A 16,650-nucleotide genomic window follows, 5' to 3' on the forward strand; every position below is an offset into this window, starting at 1 on the left:
AAGCTGGCATGGTGAGAATGATGGATTAACCCCTCTCGTAAACACAGGATAACAAGTCCCTGTGCTCAATTTATTCCAGGTTGGCAGCAGACTGGTCCTCCAGACGACCGGCATTCTGATGATCGTCCTGGGGATCTTTGGGAAATTTGGAGCAGTTTTTATCACCATCCCAGACCCGGTCATTGGAGGCATGTTCCTCGTTATGTTTGGAATGATCGCAGCAGTGGGGATATCCAACCTTCAGGTAAACACATTTCAATATTGTAACAGTCTGTATCGTATGTTATTATTTTATTTTATTTCGCCCCACTTCCTTTGAAAATTATGACCCAGAGACAGAAAACTTCCACCCTGCTAAGGGGCCCTTGAACAAGATACTGAGTCTAGCTGGTTCCAGGGGTGCTGCTCTGGCACTGACCCTGTGACCTGAAATACCAGACCGTCCTCACCAAAAAAAACGGCTGTATAGGTCAATTGTGCAAGCAGCTTATTAAGACCAATATTTACATGTTGTCAGGCTTCGACCCCTAGTGGCCGTAGTAATTATGGCGGGAGCAAAAAGAGGAAGTATCATTTTAGTGAGTTGCTTAGTAAAAAGTATTCTAAAAAACGGCGAACAAACACAGGACTTTCACCCCGGAGACTGCTGCTGTCCCATGGGAAAAGTTGACTTTTTTTAAGTTTACCAATATTAAATTTGTTTGCTCATAAACACATTGCAGCGTAACTATGTCACCGACTTAGCAGACAAATTTTTACCCAAACCATGATCATTTCCTAAACCTAAACCAGTAGTTCTGTTGCCTAAACTTAAAGGGACACTTCACCGATTAGCATTAAGCTTTGTTTCAGTAGAAACCCGGTAGTATTTTCGAATGACCGTGCTTCCCTCCCTCATGTCCCCCGAGACGATAAAGCTCTGTATTGTGTGTCTGGAAAAAAGCCTCTGATGAAGCAAAAATCGTCATGTAGTCTATGAACTACAGCCAGCTAGTTCTGCATGTTTTCAACCCGCCCATAGGGGGTGGGACTGTCACTGGCCGATGCTAGCCGAGCAGAGCTGAGTGTCAGCTATCTTGAAGCTTCGCTAAACAGGCTCTGTCTTTTCAGCAGAAAACTTGTACAACAATTATGTGCATTCAAACTACCGCACATGTGTACCACCGGGATACATTGGTACAGCTTGGAGAATATGCAGGACACTTTATTACAGACGGAATACTCGACACACTACGCGAGCTTTGCCTGCTACGGAGACCAGCACCTCAGCCAGCGGTGTTGCTCGATGCCGCTAGCTGGGTAAGGGGGCATTCAAAGCGGTGTGCGGAAAAGCGGGACGAGGGCAAGAGTTCCAGCTAGGTGGAAAGCTAGCGCTAGCCGGCCACCTGTGCCATCCATCCTGCTTGCAAGTGTCCGCTCATTAGACAACAAACTGGACTACATCCAACTTCAACGAAACTCCCAACGCGAGTTCAGAGACTGCTGTGTTTTTCTTTTTGTGGAAACATGGCTGAACAATAGTGTACCGGACTATCCAGCTACCAGGCCTGCTAGCCTTCCGAGCAGATAGAGATGCTGCCGCCGGATAAAACTTGTGGAGGAGGGCTGTGTTAACACGAACTGGTGCAGAAATGGGGTGCTTGTATCCAACTAACTGCTCACCGCTGGTGGAGTTTGTGACTGTTAAATGCCGACCATTCTAGCTACATTCCACACGAATTCACGGCTGTGTTTATACTCGGTGTTTACACCAAGCGCTAATACAATGCGTTAGCTTTACGGAGTCTATAATGTGTGTGCACTTAATGTAGCCTGTTTCATATGTCGTTTTTATATAATGTCGTATTTATATATTTTAAATGTGTAACACCACTTGAGCCACGGTGAAACGTTGTTTCGTGTATATGGTTGCAATGACAATAAAACACAATAGACTTGACTCAGTTGACTGCCTCTCTGTAAGTGGTAGGCGTGGCTTGGGGGTGGCCTCGTAGTGAAGCGAACCAAGTGTATTCTGGGATTTGGTGTCTTTCGTCCACATGAGCCAAAAACACATTTTATGGCTAGGCCAAGAAATTTTTTTTCACATTTCTACTACAAAAGTGACCCAATTTAAAGATATATTCATCTTTCCAGCAGTGGAATATCCCTTTAACCAAGTAGTTCCATTTTTAAAGTGTTAATCATGCGTTCAAAACTGTGACTGTTTCACAACGTTGAATACAATGGTCATATATATCGTGTTGTGAGTCATTGGCCAACGACCAAGTCTGTTTACGTATGAGGACGTGTTGAGCAAGAAAAGAAGATTTCTATGGGAGTCAATTAATAAAAATAAACTTTATTTGGGTAGCTCAAATTGCTAAAAACTAACCAAACAGATTAACAGGTTGCAGACAAAAAAAAAATCAAAATCCAACATAACAGAACTATAAATCACTAAAGCTAATATAAAATCAGGAATATAAATATCAAACTGACTAGTTAAAATTGCGATCAAAAGAGTGACTATTCAGCTGTTTCTTAAAAGAATTAAATAATTTACTGTTACATGTCAGATATTAAATACCATAACATTGCTCTCTCTGCATGCATATTTAGCATGACAGGTAATGGCCCTCTGGAGGTTGAGTGAAGCAAACTTTTGCCTTGCGTTACTCGCACAAAGTATTTGGAGCAGAAATCTGACAGAAACATTTGAAGAAAACATAATAGAGATATTACAATGCAATCCTACAAAATATTTTAGCTCTTTTATGAGTTTTCTGGTTTCAGAATGTAACTGTTGGCCATTTTGTTGACATTTTTGTAAGTATTTCGGTGGAGGGGTTCTCTTGATACAGGGTGTTTGAGGGAGTATTCACCAGAAATTGTAACTCTAAATACAGAACTATGTTGTACTTTTCAACCATGTTATCACTGAATCATTAATATAGAGAGCCAAAGTCCCACCCAGACAGTGTGTTTTTCCCATAATGTTTTTTTTTTTCCCATCAGACTTTGGAAAAATGATGAAACCTTATACTAGGATTTTATGTCCTAGTTCAAATGCTTATTTTGTCTGCATTGGACAACTACAGCTCCCTTTAGTCTTAGTCATAGGTGTCACCATCTCGTGGGGGCTACAGTATAGAATATATACAAAATAATCGTTTGCACCGACAAGGTGGTCAGTTTTAGCTTAGAGTGAGGGCAGAAAACCCTGGTTTCAAATTTCAGTTAGAAAGACTAATGAAAGAACTCTTCATTGGGAAAATAAATTCAAGCTGAAAGCTAGTAGAACAGAAGCTAACTCAGAACTGTGTCAACCCCCCTCAGCACTACGGTCATTTTGTGTAGTGGGGGTGGATAAATGTTGCTTCTTTATACTTGAATTAATCAGTCAGAGCACATTTATAGACAGGATTTGCCCCTAGGCTGTCCTGAGTTGACCTGTCATAACCACCATAAATGTGAGAAAAGAAATCAGGCCTGTTTTGTATAGATTATTTCGGATCACATTTTAGTGAAGTTCCAAAACAAAGACAGCAAACAGCTGAAGCTGGACAGCAAAATAAAGTCTCTCTGTCTCCCTCTCTCTCTTCCTCTCTCTCCCTTTCGCTCACTTTGTCTCTGTGTCTCTCTTTCTCCAGTATGTGGATCTTAACTCATCCCGTAACCTGCTCATCCTTGGCTTCTCTACCTTCAGCGGCCTTGTTTTACCTACCTGGTTTCACTCCAATCCCGGGATCATTGACACAGGTGATTTTCAGGCACACACACACACACACACACACACACACAAACACACAAACACATCCTTACTGGCTCAGCCCTTGTGATGGTGTGCTTTTTATTGTGTGCAAAACATTTCGTGACAATCCTTTTTATTTGATGCTGAGAAATGCATCTTGGGTCTCACTGCCTTGTTCGTGCAGGAAAAAGCAAAGATTGAATCAGCAAACAATGCCAGAAATAGACACATGCAAACTGCAAATCCTTATCAGAGGAGCGATGGTCCTCTGACAATGAGTGGGAGGCTGTGTGCTCCCACTGCTCCACTTACAGATTACCCTTGAAAAGATGGCAGCGGTTCTGCCAGCCTAAGCTTATAAAGTCAAGCAAGGTGTTCCCAAATCCCACAGGCCCAGATGGCAAACACTTGGTTACCTTCACTGTTAAGCCTACATATGGTAGTGGCAAAGACGATTGTCTAATCTGATCCTGAACTCACACGCATTTTTTTTTGTTTTTTTTTTACCCTAAATAGGCAGTTTAAGGATAGAAATGTCTGTCGGTTTGTATTTCAGTTAGTCAGACAGTCGAACCACATGGGTCCAGTTGGGTGGGTAGCTTGAAGGTGCAATATTGCTATACGCTTCTCTCACATAGCCAGACATTACTTAACAGCACATTGGAGTAGCTAACATTAGATGCTGGCTATAATGACAGTCATAAAAGCCCATGCTCACGCGGAACTCTGTACATTACCCAACTGACAGGCACACTTAGAATTACTGTACTGTACTGTAGGAACCGCTAAAAACACAACAACCTCGCTGTCCTCTCCACCCGACGAACAGACACACTTCCTCGGCTTAGATTTACGGTGAGAACGGCTAAAAATAACACTAACGTTAGCTACCTTGCCGTCCTTGCCACCTGACTGAACACACTTTATTGGCTTAGAATTACGGCAAACATGGCTAAACACACTGCAAACTCACGGTCCTCCCTTCCCAATTTACAGCCTCCCTCTCTTGGCTTAAAATAACTCACCGTTGTCGGCTGCGGCCGCTGAACAGGCTACACGTTATAAACAGCCCGCTTGCCTGGTCCTCCTGTAACGTTAGCAGTTAGGTAGCGTTAGCCAGGACTAGTCGGGATCACTTTACTGGCTGTGTCTCAATTATTTTTGAGAGTAACCAACTCGGGTACTCTATATAATTCAATGTGAGTAGCTATACAAATGTTGAAATGACATAAAATACCTGTAAAGTAAATATATTACATATTGGACCTTTAAGTTATAATGCAGATATGTAATGTACACTAAGACTCGTAGTGAAGTGCTGATCACTGGAAGTAGACTGTGTTGCACACTGGCCCTCAGTTTCGGCCCTCAGGCCTTCTTCAAGATCAAGTCATCTAAATAAAAGACAAACGCATATGGAGCTGGGGGAGACAGGAACTTTGAAAAGGCAAAACAAATTTAATTTAAAAATAGCCCTCGTCCTGCAGATCTCCTCTCTCTGTCCTAACCTGTACGAGTACTAGTCATTCAGCTTAATTATCCCGATCGTGATTGAGATCCCGATGCCCTTATATAGTGGCAAAATTCTATGAGAATTACCGTTCTGTTTTCATACTGCCATTTAAAATGTTTGAGAGATGGAGAGAAAAACGGAACACACATCTGCATTTTGTAGAACAGCTAATAGGAACGCCCTTTCTCCGAAATGAGCGGTGATTGGCCAAAGTCTCCCGTCATGACTAGATTTGCTAAAGCCTCTGCCCCGAAAGCTAGCGTTAGCAGCTAATCACCGGTTTGCGGTAGCTTGTTTCAAGCTAGAGACACATTCGATTAGCATGAAAACAGATTACAGAGAACGTTCGACTCGGTGCACATGTTATTAACCCCTAGGTTCATTTTGCGCCGGAATTGTCCTTTAGTAACCAAATCACTTTACATTAAATAAACATAATATGCACATGCACTCACACACGTACAAACATATAAGCAACAGGTATAACCCAATTACTTTTATCCAGCCATGAAACATTAATTCAACAGATGAAATAAGACCACATGGAGCTTTTACAAATACAATTCTGATCAATCAGAGAGCTTAGAAGCAATCAGAGATCAATCACTGGCTACCAGCGGATGATTCCCCTGCTTTTGATGACACATTGATCGGCTGGGGAGCGTGTTTGTGGCCACCTCCCCTGAAGCGCCATCAAAAGAGCAATCCTTAAGATTAAACAACCCTTCTCTGCAGACATCAGACCCTGATCCTATGAGTCGTGTTATGCAAGCATCTCCCAAGAAAGATACCTCTGAACTCTGTAATCCAGAGTTCAACACTTGGCATGAGGCTTTGTCTGGTTCTCTCAGGTCTAGGCTGCTTACCTCCCAATCCTCTTGGCTAACCCCCATGTCACAGCTCAGATAAAGAAGTCTTTCCCTCTGAGTTTTTCCCCAGGCGCCACACAAGAGGAAGCCTGTCTACACTCTTTGTAAACACACTGCTGCTCCCGCCCATGTCGCCCTGCACTGCGCATGCTCATATGACGGTTCTCCTGAGGTCCTGTAGCTGTAATAATGGATATAGCTAATGGTTGTAATTCACCATGTGTTCTATTAATACATCCATGGTATTATCTTATGATACAGCCGAGGAATGTATGGATGTATGTATGCTGTAAAGCCTGTAACGTGGATGTAACGTCATTAGCGTTTCCCAAACTGCCGGGGCTATCGGCTAGTAGCATCATAGTAGCAACATCAGCGGTAGCTAGCATGGGCGTATTAAGAGAACGGTAACACTATACATATAGGCCTACATAACGTTACTACAGATATAGTGATTACATCCCCTTTGTTCTCTCAAAACATCCATTGTTTATTTTGATAAGCATTACTAATTAATACATGCCAAAGTGAAATGTTATAATGAACATTGTCGTTGACTGTTGATGTCAATGACTAGCTATATACAATATATCTACTGTATGTCTGTAATAAAGTTAAACGTTGTGTATGGTGGCACTCAGTTTCACCTCCTGATGATAATAATAAACGCATTTAATTTCCTTTCATATCGTTATGTGAGACTTCCAGATGCCTTTATATGCACAGCCTGTGGGACTTAAGGCCAACTTAGCGGGTGCCTTTGAACTTTTCACTGCTTCCTCTCCTTCTGTGTTTGTGTGCCAGTGTGTGTTGGATGGGTTCTTTGAACAAGTATTTGTTTGTTCAGGGTCAAACTACCTCAGCGCAGTTTGCAATTTTCGATTTAATTCATTGAATTTCTTACAACTGCAGTAGGCAGTTGACACATGAGAGCCAGCTGGACTGTGCGTGGATTAGCTGTTATCCAGTCCTACAGGATTTACTGCCAGGCTCCAGTTGCTGTTGGTTTGAAGGTGCTTTTATTTCTTTCACTTTTAGTAGGTTGAACTTAAACCTGACCTCTGACATGTGAAAGAGGTCAGAGCAAAGAGAACCTGCCTGCGAGATTTATAGTGGTCACATTGCTGTTTAACATGTTACACACTCATTACTGGTAAACAAATGTCATTTCTTTACTCTCTTCTCTGTGTGAAGGAATAAAAGAGCTGGACCAAGTGATTGTAGTGCTCTTCACCACACACATGTTCATCGGGGGATTCTTTGGGTTTATACTGGACAACACCATTCCAGGTTTGACAAAAAAAAAAAAAAAAAAAACTTGTGTTAATAATAAGAAATGGTTAAACAAACCATAACATCACTATCAGCTAACTTTGTCTTTTCTTTTTCAGGCACTGACAAGGAGCGGGGCATCAAAAGCTGGAGGGACAAGGTGCAACAGGAAGGCAGAAACTTTTGTGACCAGTCGTGCTATGATATCCCTTTCTGCAACGGTGTTTTGAAACGGTTTAGATGCTTCCAATACCTGCCCTTCCTCCCTTCTTACAAGACCACCCAACAGGGGACATCCTAGTAATGAAGTGTTAACTTGCAGGGTAGCATTGTTGCTGGACTAATAGCCAATCAGTAGTTGAGGTTTTATTAAATACATTCTATCTAAACATTATATCTTCTTAAGGACTCCAAGTTCAATACTTTTGTCCTTATATAGAGTAAAACATTGATTTAAACGTTTTAATGAATTTTGACAACAAAGTTGAGGTACTGTGTCTCCTCACAGTTGGAATTCAACAAAATAAACCCCCTCCATGTCCAGGTTAATAAAACATCTGTAGTGCCTGAACAAGCAAAGAGCAGCATGATACACTTAGGAAGAACCATCAGTCCTCACAAAGAGCTTGCAAAGACATAAATTAGACACATTTTGAAGATGAAACATTCGTTTATTTAAGAAAAATGTCTCTTGGGTGTGCAAAGCTTTTTGAGGCTTTTAGCATGCACGAAATCTTTGCATTACCCATGTTTCAAACACAGACACAAATGACCTTAAGAATTTTTACCTTACCTTATTTTACCTTCATTTTACCAGGAAGTCTCATTGACATAAAAAAAAAAAAATCTCTTTTACAAGAGACCAGTGGCCTGTACTACGAATCCAGATCAACATGTCCTGGATTTCTTTCAGTTACCCGGCTTCACTAACCCTAACAACCGTGGTCCCGCATAACCTGTGTCACGATGGTGATTATCAACTAGTTCAATCAACCCAGGGGTTCCCAATCTAGCGGCGCACGCGTTCACATAAAAGAGCCGGTGTTTGCACAGCATGACCAAATGCAAACATCTACCAGAGCCGCATATTTTATATAAGAAGAACAAACTATAATTCTACATAAATATGAAGAACACAGACACGGTTTTACAGGCAAAACGCAATACAGTCGCTGCTTCCTAAAACAGGAAGAAAAGCTGGCAAAAAAAAATTGCCGACACTGTAAATGTGTAAATTACAAGACTTATCAATTTCACTTCCCCATCACTCAGGCACAAGATCTGACCATGATTACACTTGTGTTTTCCATAAACTGTCATTGCTTTATATTATCAGTTGCAACCCTGGCAGTGGTAAGTGATCGTTGGAGCAAATAAAATATATAAATTCAAACCAATGTGTGGCATTGGCAACTCACAGCTCAAGAAGCCGACAAATAGCCTATAGACCAACGTAATTCCCTCTAATTCCTCTCTCTCTGTCTCTCTCGTTCTCTCTCCCTCTCTCTCTCTCTCTCTCTGTCTCTCTCTCTCTCTCTCTCTCTCTCTCTCTCTCTCTCTGCGCACCGAGCTCCACCTGATCTTCTAAGAACGGTGATGCCGTTATCAATTGAGTATTGATGATATTGATAACCTGCTCCCGAGCAGGTTAGGTGTTCAGCATAAGTTACCACGGCGATTGAACCCGGTAACAAGTGATCCACCGTCGTGATACAGAAAACCCTGGGTTGAACCTGAAGTTACCTCGTTAACGCCAAATCCTGCTTCGTAGTACAGGCCTCTCGCCATGGTAGGAGTGCTAAACTATTTAAAACATAGTAAAATACAACATATCCTTGCTGTCGGTTGAAAACCTTGCATGTCCAAAACCGTTGCTGTTCAGGAAATGAAAGAAAGGCTATTTAAAAAAAATAATAAAAAACAAACAAAAAAAAAAACAAGATATCGCCTCCAGAGATCTTCAACAGGGGGTCCTCAGAGTTAGTGCATGGGGGCCGCCAAATTATGTTTAAAAAATATTCTTTTTAAAGTTAATTTTTTTCAAAAATGTAAATATGTCTGAAAGTATGAATCCAACATGTTAATAGCAAAGATAAATTTGCCTATTGGTGGGAAAAAAAAAACATTTAATGTACACATGAAGATAGGCTTACTATAGGTAAGATAGCCACTATGGTAGCCATACAGTTAAGCTTAAGGATTTACTGTGCTTTCCACATGGATGTTTAACGTTTAAACATGATGTATAAACAACATCCGTTTATTTTCATTCATTCGACCCAGTTTAAAATGCAACTGAATTGTATACAGTATATGCAGTAGGGGGTCCCTACTCGGTCTCTCATTCAGCTAAGGGGTCCCTGTCCTAAAAAACTTTAAATACCCCTGCTCTAAACTGTTTGAATATTTGTAAAACCCACAGACAGACGTAAAAGTTGATAAATAGCATGGATTTATGAAAAAAAAAATGTAAGTGACGAAATACGGATATACAAGGTTTCTGCCCGACAGCGACATTATTCAACATGATATACAAAAATTCACAAATGAAGCAGAAGAACAGCTACACAGTGGCCTCTCAAGAATAACAACCACATGTCTCCATCACCCCATTCTTTATATTATAGTTGATCCCAGATCTGTCAAAACCTGGGGTACATTACAAAGCAACCTGGAAGGAACGTAGCTGGTAACTACCAGAACTTAGACAGAGAAGGGTACAGAGGTAAGCTGGAAGTGTACCTAGTATCACTTTCTGTGAGTGGTCAATGATGTCCAACCCACCAAATCATAAAGAATGCAATGATGAGTGAGGAACCTTGCATTTGCAATGAAATGTAACGAAGTACACTGAATCAAGGCTCTATTATATTAAATAAATTGATATATGCTCAATAAACTGATGCACTGTTCCAATTCAGCGTCCTGATGCTGCACAGAAGCCACTGTTCACATGTTACAAATGTGTTGTAACCCATATGTTTTTAGCAGGATCATTACTACCTCATCAAGAACAGTAACTTACAGAATCAGAATTAATTTCATTAATTTTTATTATAAAATATTGTCTGTTTTTTATTAACATTTGATTATTAAGCTTACTGCGTTATACATTAATTTTTTTTGTCACTGTCTAAAAGGACATTTTAAATTTTTACATATGATGCTTTTACATTTAAGAATATAAATGCAGTTTTACTAATGTTTGTACTATGTTTTATATCATCATCAATCAGTCTAAACTAAACTGTGACTGTCGTTGAATAAATTCTGAAAATAGACTTTCATCATGTTTCTCAACATGTTTTCAACTTTAAAACGTATTAGATAAGGTTTGTTTTTGGCAAGTTATTTATTTTCACAGGTGTCCATATGATTCTCTGCGTGTGTGTCCATGTTTAAGTGTCTTCTCACTAACACACACTCAATAGTGATGCAAACACATGGTCCATGGAGAACAATCCATGTAACCCCAACACTCACTGATACTCACACTTCCTGACCCCTACTCTGACACAGCCGCTTACGTGATCCCAACTGGTGCTGGCTTACGCCGCCATGCTAACACTTGCCGCCATGCTAACGCCATGCTAACGGGCCACGGCTGTTTACAACCACGGTGACAGACATATGAGAGAAATCGCAAGTTTGATTTCCTCACAATGGAAACATGCAATTTAACTTTGGCAAAACAACCGTGTAGTCTGTTCAGCGGCCGTAGCCGACAAACTGACTGTGACCTGGGTACCACAAGGTTGCAGTGTTTAGAGCGGTTGTTGCCGTAATTTTAAGCTTAGTAAATGTCAATGACAGTGAGAGCACAGGCTTTTATTACTGTCAACAAAGCCAGCATCTAGCTACTCCTCTACGCTGTAGATTAATAGATTAATGTCTGGCAGTGCGAGACTAGCATCTAGCTAACATTGACATTGTGGGAAATTGGGTTCAGCGGTCTCAACCTGGCAACCCCCGTGAACTTCGGACCAGGGGAGAAGACTCTCTCCAGTATTTTGAATTTGGACTGCAGTAACCATTTTAAATGCTAGCTGTCGATATTACACATTGCACCTTTAATAGTCAGCAACAGTTAACTATAGTGAACACAAGGACATCGCCACAATACCTGCACTGTCCCACTACACTTCTCACACATCACCAACTGGATCCTGGAAGCAAATTAAGAGGTAAAGAGAAAGAGCAGAACAGAAACAGGCACTGATGAAACCCAAGGTTAGCATAGGAAATTAACCCACCGGCCAGGGGACAAAGTGACCGCCACAGTGTGCGCAAAGGCACCCAATCTCACAACTTTGTCTTTAATTGCGCTTGTATAGTTGTTTTTTTTTACCTCTTATGTTCTTACCTTTTATGTTCTTTTTTTATTTCGACTTCTCTATTTATTCATACTTATTTCTATCCTGCTGCACCAAACCCTATTTCCCCTCTGGGGATCAATAAAGGCTTATCTTAAATTAGCACTAAAGACAAACTACAGCTGAGGCTGATTGGTGGAATTTCCAGAAACACCATGTTGTGGTATGATGAGACTAAGGGAAAGCTTACATGACAACATCAGGACACAAGTCAGGGGACGAGAATATTCGACCAGTCTCTAACAACCAAACCTCTTCATGTATAACTGTTTGTCTATCTACAAATTCAGAGAGTCTACGTAGGCAGCTACATGATAAGGGACAATTTTGTCTCAGGCCTGCCTCCTTTTGGAGGTCGGTGGGCCAGCCACACGATTTAGTATATGTGTTAACGGCGCCTGCAATAGTTTTGTTTGTTTCATCTAAACGTAACGTCTCCAGTATAAATACACCTTCAGGAGGACAGGAACTTCAGAGAGTTAGGACGGCACTGCACAATAACACATTGTGGTTGTACTGTACTGCCTGCTTAATTGTCTCCTCAATGTGTGTTCATTAAATGCTTGTGTAATTCATCAAGGTCTCCTGACTTCTTCACGTATGTGAAATGAATTGTGCTGCTCCTGAGTTTTTTCTTTAAGGAACACACAGACTCATTGGGACTTTAGCTTATTCACCGTAACCCCCAGAGTTAGATAAGTCCATACATACCCTTCTCATCTCCGTGCGTGTTGTAACTCCGTCCGACGGCTCCACCGGTAGCTTAGCCTAGCACAGATCCTGAAGGTAATCGTTCTAACTAGCCTACTGCTCCGAATAAGTGACAAAATAAAGCCAATATGTTCCTATTTACATGTTGTGATTTGTATAGTCACAGCGTGTACAAATAACAAGGTCACATGAGACACAGCCATCTTCTAACCGTATATAAACTGGGAACTATATTCTCAGAAAGGCGAAGCAGTGCTACTTCTGCTACTTGGGCGGAGTGATATGCTTGCAGCACCTGAGAAGCCCTGAGCAGATCAGCAATCCTTTGCCTTTCTGAGAATATAGTTCCCAGTTTCTATACGGTTAGAAGATGGCTGTGTCTCATGTGACCTTGTTATTTGTACACACTGACTATACAAATCACAACATATAAATAGGAACATGTTTGCGTTATGTTTTTTTTTTTACTTATTCGGAGCAGTAGGCTAGTTGGAACCAGTTACCTCCAGGATATGTGCTAGGCTAAGCTACCGGTGGAACCGTCGGACAGAGTTACAACACGCACGGAGATGAGAAGGGTATGTATGGACTTATCTAACTCTGGGGTTACGGTGAATAAGCTAAAGTCCCAATAAGTCGGCGTGTTCCTTTAACAGTAATGGCATTCATATTGAATCATAAACAAGGGGAGATTTAGGAAATTACCAAAGTAATTGCACTTTATCCTGAGGGTGTACCAAATTGTCACTGTCTGAAGTCCAACAACTTGCATATTATCTGTGGGAGGCATCATGTGAATCAGTTACTGTGAATAGGTCTGGGGGTTTGTTGCTTTTAATTGGTACAATTTAGGATCAATTATATCAAAAGTGGATTGTTATAAGTTGATATTATATCAAAACATACTTGAGGCTATGTCTGCTCAATTATCTGCTTTGGCTCCTATGGGCTGCTTGTGTGAACGCTGGGGACTTGTATTAGCATGTTAAATAACAATAATTGCAAATCATGTTCTAATCGAAAACAGACTTTGGAGGATTGTTCTGTGGTTGAGTTCTCCGTATCACATCATAGAAGTTATATTTCGATTAGCCCTTACTTGCTGCACAGCATCTTGTTCTGATTTACAGGTCGTATAATGGCTGAGGAGAAGGTTCATTTGGTAAGATTAGCTAGTGGTGAAGGTTAATTGAATTGAGGTTTAGGTAATGCAGCTAAGAAACCTTCACAGTAATGGTTATAACCTGGTGCCTATAAATGTGTGGGTTTGCACATGAATGCATGAGTAAGTATGTGTCCACATGTTTTAGCATTTCCAAATTCTAGTCTTTTAAAAACAAGCTTTGAAGTTCATGTTTCACTGATGTTTTGTCTTGCTCTTAATTCCTCACTGATATAGTACAGAGACATCTCTGCAGTCTTTAGCCTTCTGATAAGGCACATCATCTTACAACAGAGGTCACAGTTTTAATCCCCTGTGGTATTTACTGACTATCTGCATGTGCCTTTATATTATGAAGACACACTTTGGTAGGAACAACTATGCAAAACATTGATATATCCAGACCCTTTATCTTTAGGAGCTATAGGCTGGCCCAGCTGTTATCCAGGCTCTCTACCCTCTCCTCGCCAATTAAAAAACAGTGAAACAGCTAAATAAATCAACAGTGAAAACACTTTAAACTGTGCCATTTCCCTTAATACTTTTCCCATTTGAACTTTTTGAATTCCCCTTAAACTAAATCGCCCTTAGTGGCGCTTGTTCTGGCAGGGTGGTTGAAAGGCAAGGACAAGGCCAGGCAGCTTTATTTGTATAACACATTTCAGCAACAACAATTCAAGTGTGCAAAGAGCAGTTAAAAATGAGTTTAAAAAAAAGCATCTGTTAAAGAGAATATAAAAACAGCTAAAATAGAATAAGACAGCTTTGACACAAAGAATAAAAGTTACAGTGCAGTGTAAGACATGCACAATTACTTTAAAAAAGGCTGCATCAAAAAGAAAAGTCAAAAATTTAAAATGTCCTTGTGTTAAGGAGTGTCACTTGTTGCTTTATAGTACACATAATTAAGTTTGCTGCCAACCATGTGCACCAGCTGGTTATGCTCCCTTATGTGTAAATCAAAGAATCAAGGCTCTTTACCAACTTTTTACACATTACCAACAGCTTCATAGCAGGTAAAAATGGGGTAACACACAGTGAGTTAAAAGAAAGAAAATACCTGCACACACCTTTCACCCTCTGCATTTGGTTTATCGAAAAGTGTGGGCGGGAATTTCCTTTCTTTTTGAGATGGATCTTCGGGGGAATTAATTCTCTGCACCGCAAAGGAGACGAAGCAAGTGTTGTGTGTGTTGCTTTCCACACACAGTGAGTTTTCGTGCGTGTTGCTTTCGTCACATACAGTGAGTGCCATATGTGAAAGCCATGTGGTAGGGACAACAGCCAAGTTTGTTACCAAGGCCATCACCTGGTCAAGGAGGAGGCCCACTGCACAGATATACATTTAAGATGCTTGTCAAACCTTGCAACTCTGTTGGCACAAAGCTAACGGGATTACTAAATCTTAACCAGGATCGAGTTGTATCGTCTGATGCGAGTGTTCATTAAGTGAAGAGGCAAAATTAGCCACAATGTTCTGTACTGAACTGAGGTATTCAAGGCATTACCTACCCCGGGTTCAATCATCTACTGGAAAACGGGACCCGTCTTGAATGTGCGGCACCTCTGAGCTGAAGGTTTGGGATTCCTGGATGGAGAAGATAAAGGTGGAAAATACTAAACTAAGCCTGCCAACTATACGCTTGGAATCTAATCAAGAAGAAAATGAGTTTCTGTTTTTCCATTCAATAGTATTAATGCTAACCACACCCAAATATTTTTAAAACAATTTAAGAAATTCTCCCCAAATAGAATAAAAAGTACATCTGTACATACTTTTTTTCACCTAAAGATAGATTTTGATTTGGTTATAGTGCCCAAAAACTCCAACTTCACAAAAAAAATAAAAAAATAAAGGATCTGCTCATAGACATTTAGAAACGTACAACAGTTCACAGTTCAACAGACACAGGGGGCAGGGCTTTTCTGTGTGGAGTTTGCATGTTCTCCCCGCGTTTGCGTGGGTTTCCTGCAGGTGCTCCTCCCACCATAAAGACATGCATGCTAGGTAACTCCTGCCGTTGCCGTGAAAAAGGCACTGACATTACAACTGGAGTTGGTCCCCGGCTGCAGGAGTACGGCTGCCCACTGCTCCTAATTATTTAGGATGGGTCAAATGCAGTGGAAGGCACTTCACTGCGCATTGTTCTGTGTATTATTGTATATGTGAAAATAACAACAAAAAAATTAATTTGAAATTTGGATTCTAGCATAATATGGTGCAGGGTTTTTTACTCGTGCTATAAGCTTAATGCAGCTTTACTCTAAGGTACAACATATTGAATTAGTCCATGGGGCCCAGAAGGCTGGAAGCTGCTATTTATTAGTCTTGATAAGGACATGATAATACTGGAAAGTCGCCAAATTGGTTATTATCAGAAAGGTTAGGAGAACTTTGGGGTAAATGTGATTTACACTGGAAATGTGTTCAAGCTCACTGTCCTGCAGCTCTCATGCACTTTGCTCCACTGATTCACTACAATTCTTCTAGAGCTGACTGTCTTCTCTCCCACCAAAGTAAAAGTTATTTTTAGTGGGTATATAAAATACGATCTACAGTTGTGCTAGATTTAAACATACTAAGTTTTATAGTGTTTAAAAATGAACTGTTGTCTGCACACTGACACTCAGCACCATGGACAGGGCACCATCAGGCTTTAAATATTACTCTGTGTGTGTGTGTGTGTGTGCGTGTGTGTGTGTGTGTGTGTGTGTGTGTGTGTCCATGTTTAAGCGTATCATCTCACTGCATATCTTTAACACACAGACTCAATAGTAACGCAAACACATGAGAAACGATCCATTTAACCCCAACACTGATACTCACATGTACTCTCTGACCCCTGCTCTGACCTGTGTGTGTGTGTGTGTGTGTGTGTGTGTGTGTGTGTGTCTGAAATTACCAGTTATTTTAAATGACCAGGCTTTGAATAATTTAGGAGTTTCCTCAATATAATTTTTTTTTTTACTTGCGTGTACTTTTTGATACTGTATATAAAGAAGAGTATCTGTATGTT

The 16,650-nt window shown here is 40.7% G+C and overlaps 1 protein-coding gene across 1 annotated transcript in view; it reads left to right on the forward strand.

The window, feature by feature from the left end:
- The window catches only part of si:dkey-106n21.1 (solute carrier family 23 member 2), a 56,579-nt gene extending 48,349 nt beyond the window's left edge, over positions 1–8,230 (forward strand). The window contains exons 9-12 of the mRNA XM_031279916.2: positions 80–244; positions 3,633–3,741; positions 7,310–7,405; positions 7,507–8,230. Coding sequence (XP_031135776.1) covers positions 80–244; positions 3,633–3,741; positions 7,310–7,405; positions 7,507–7,688 — 552 coding nt within the window. The 3' untranslated portion in view covers positions 7,689–8,230. The remainder of the gene's footprint in view (positions 1–79; positions 245–3,632; positions 3,742–7,309; positions 7,406–7,506) is intronic.
- Positions 8,231–16,650: the final 8,420 nt, after the last annotated feature.

Source organism: Sander lucioperca, chromosome 7 (genome assembly GCF_008315115.2).
Source record: "Sander lucioperca isolate FBNREF2018 chromosome 7, SLUC_FBN_1.2, whole genome shotgun sequence".
In the NCBI taxonomy this organism is placed as follows: Eukaryota; Metazoa; Chordata; class Actinopteri; order Perciformes; family Percidae; genus Sander; species Sander lucioperca.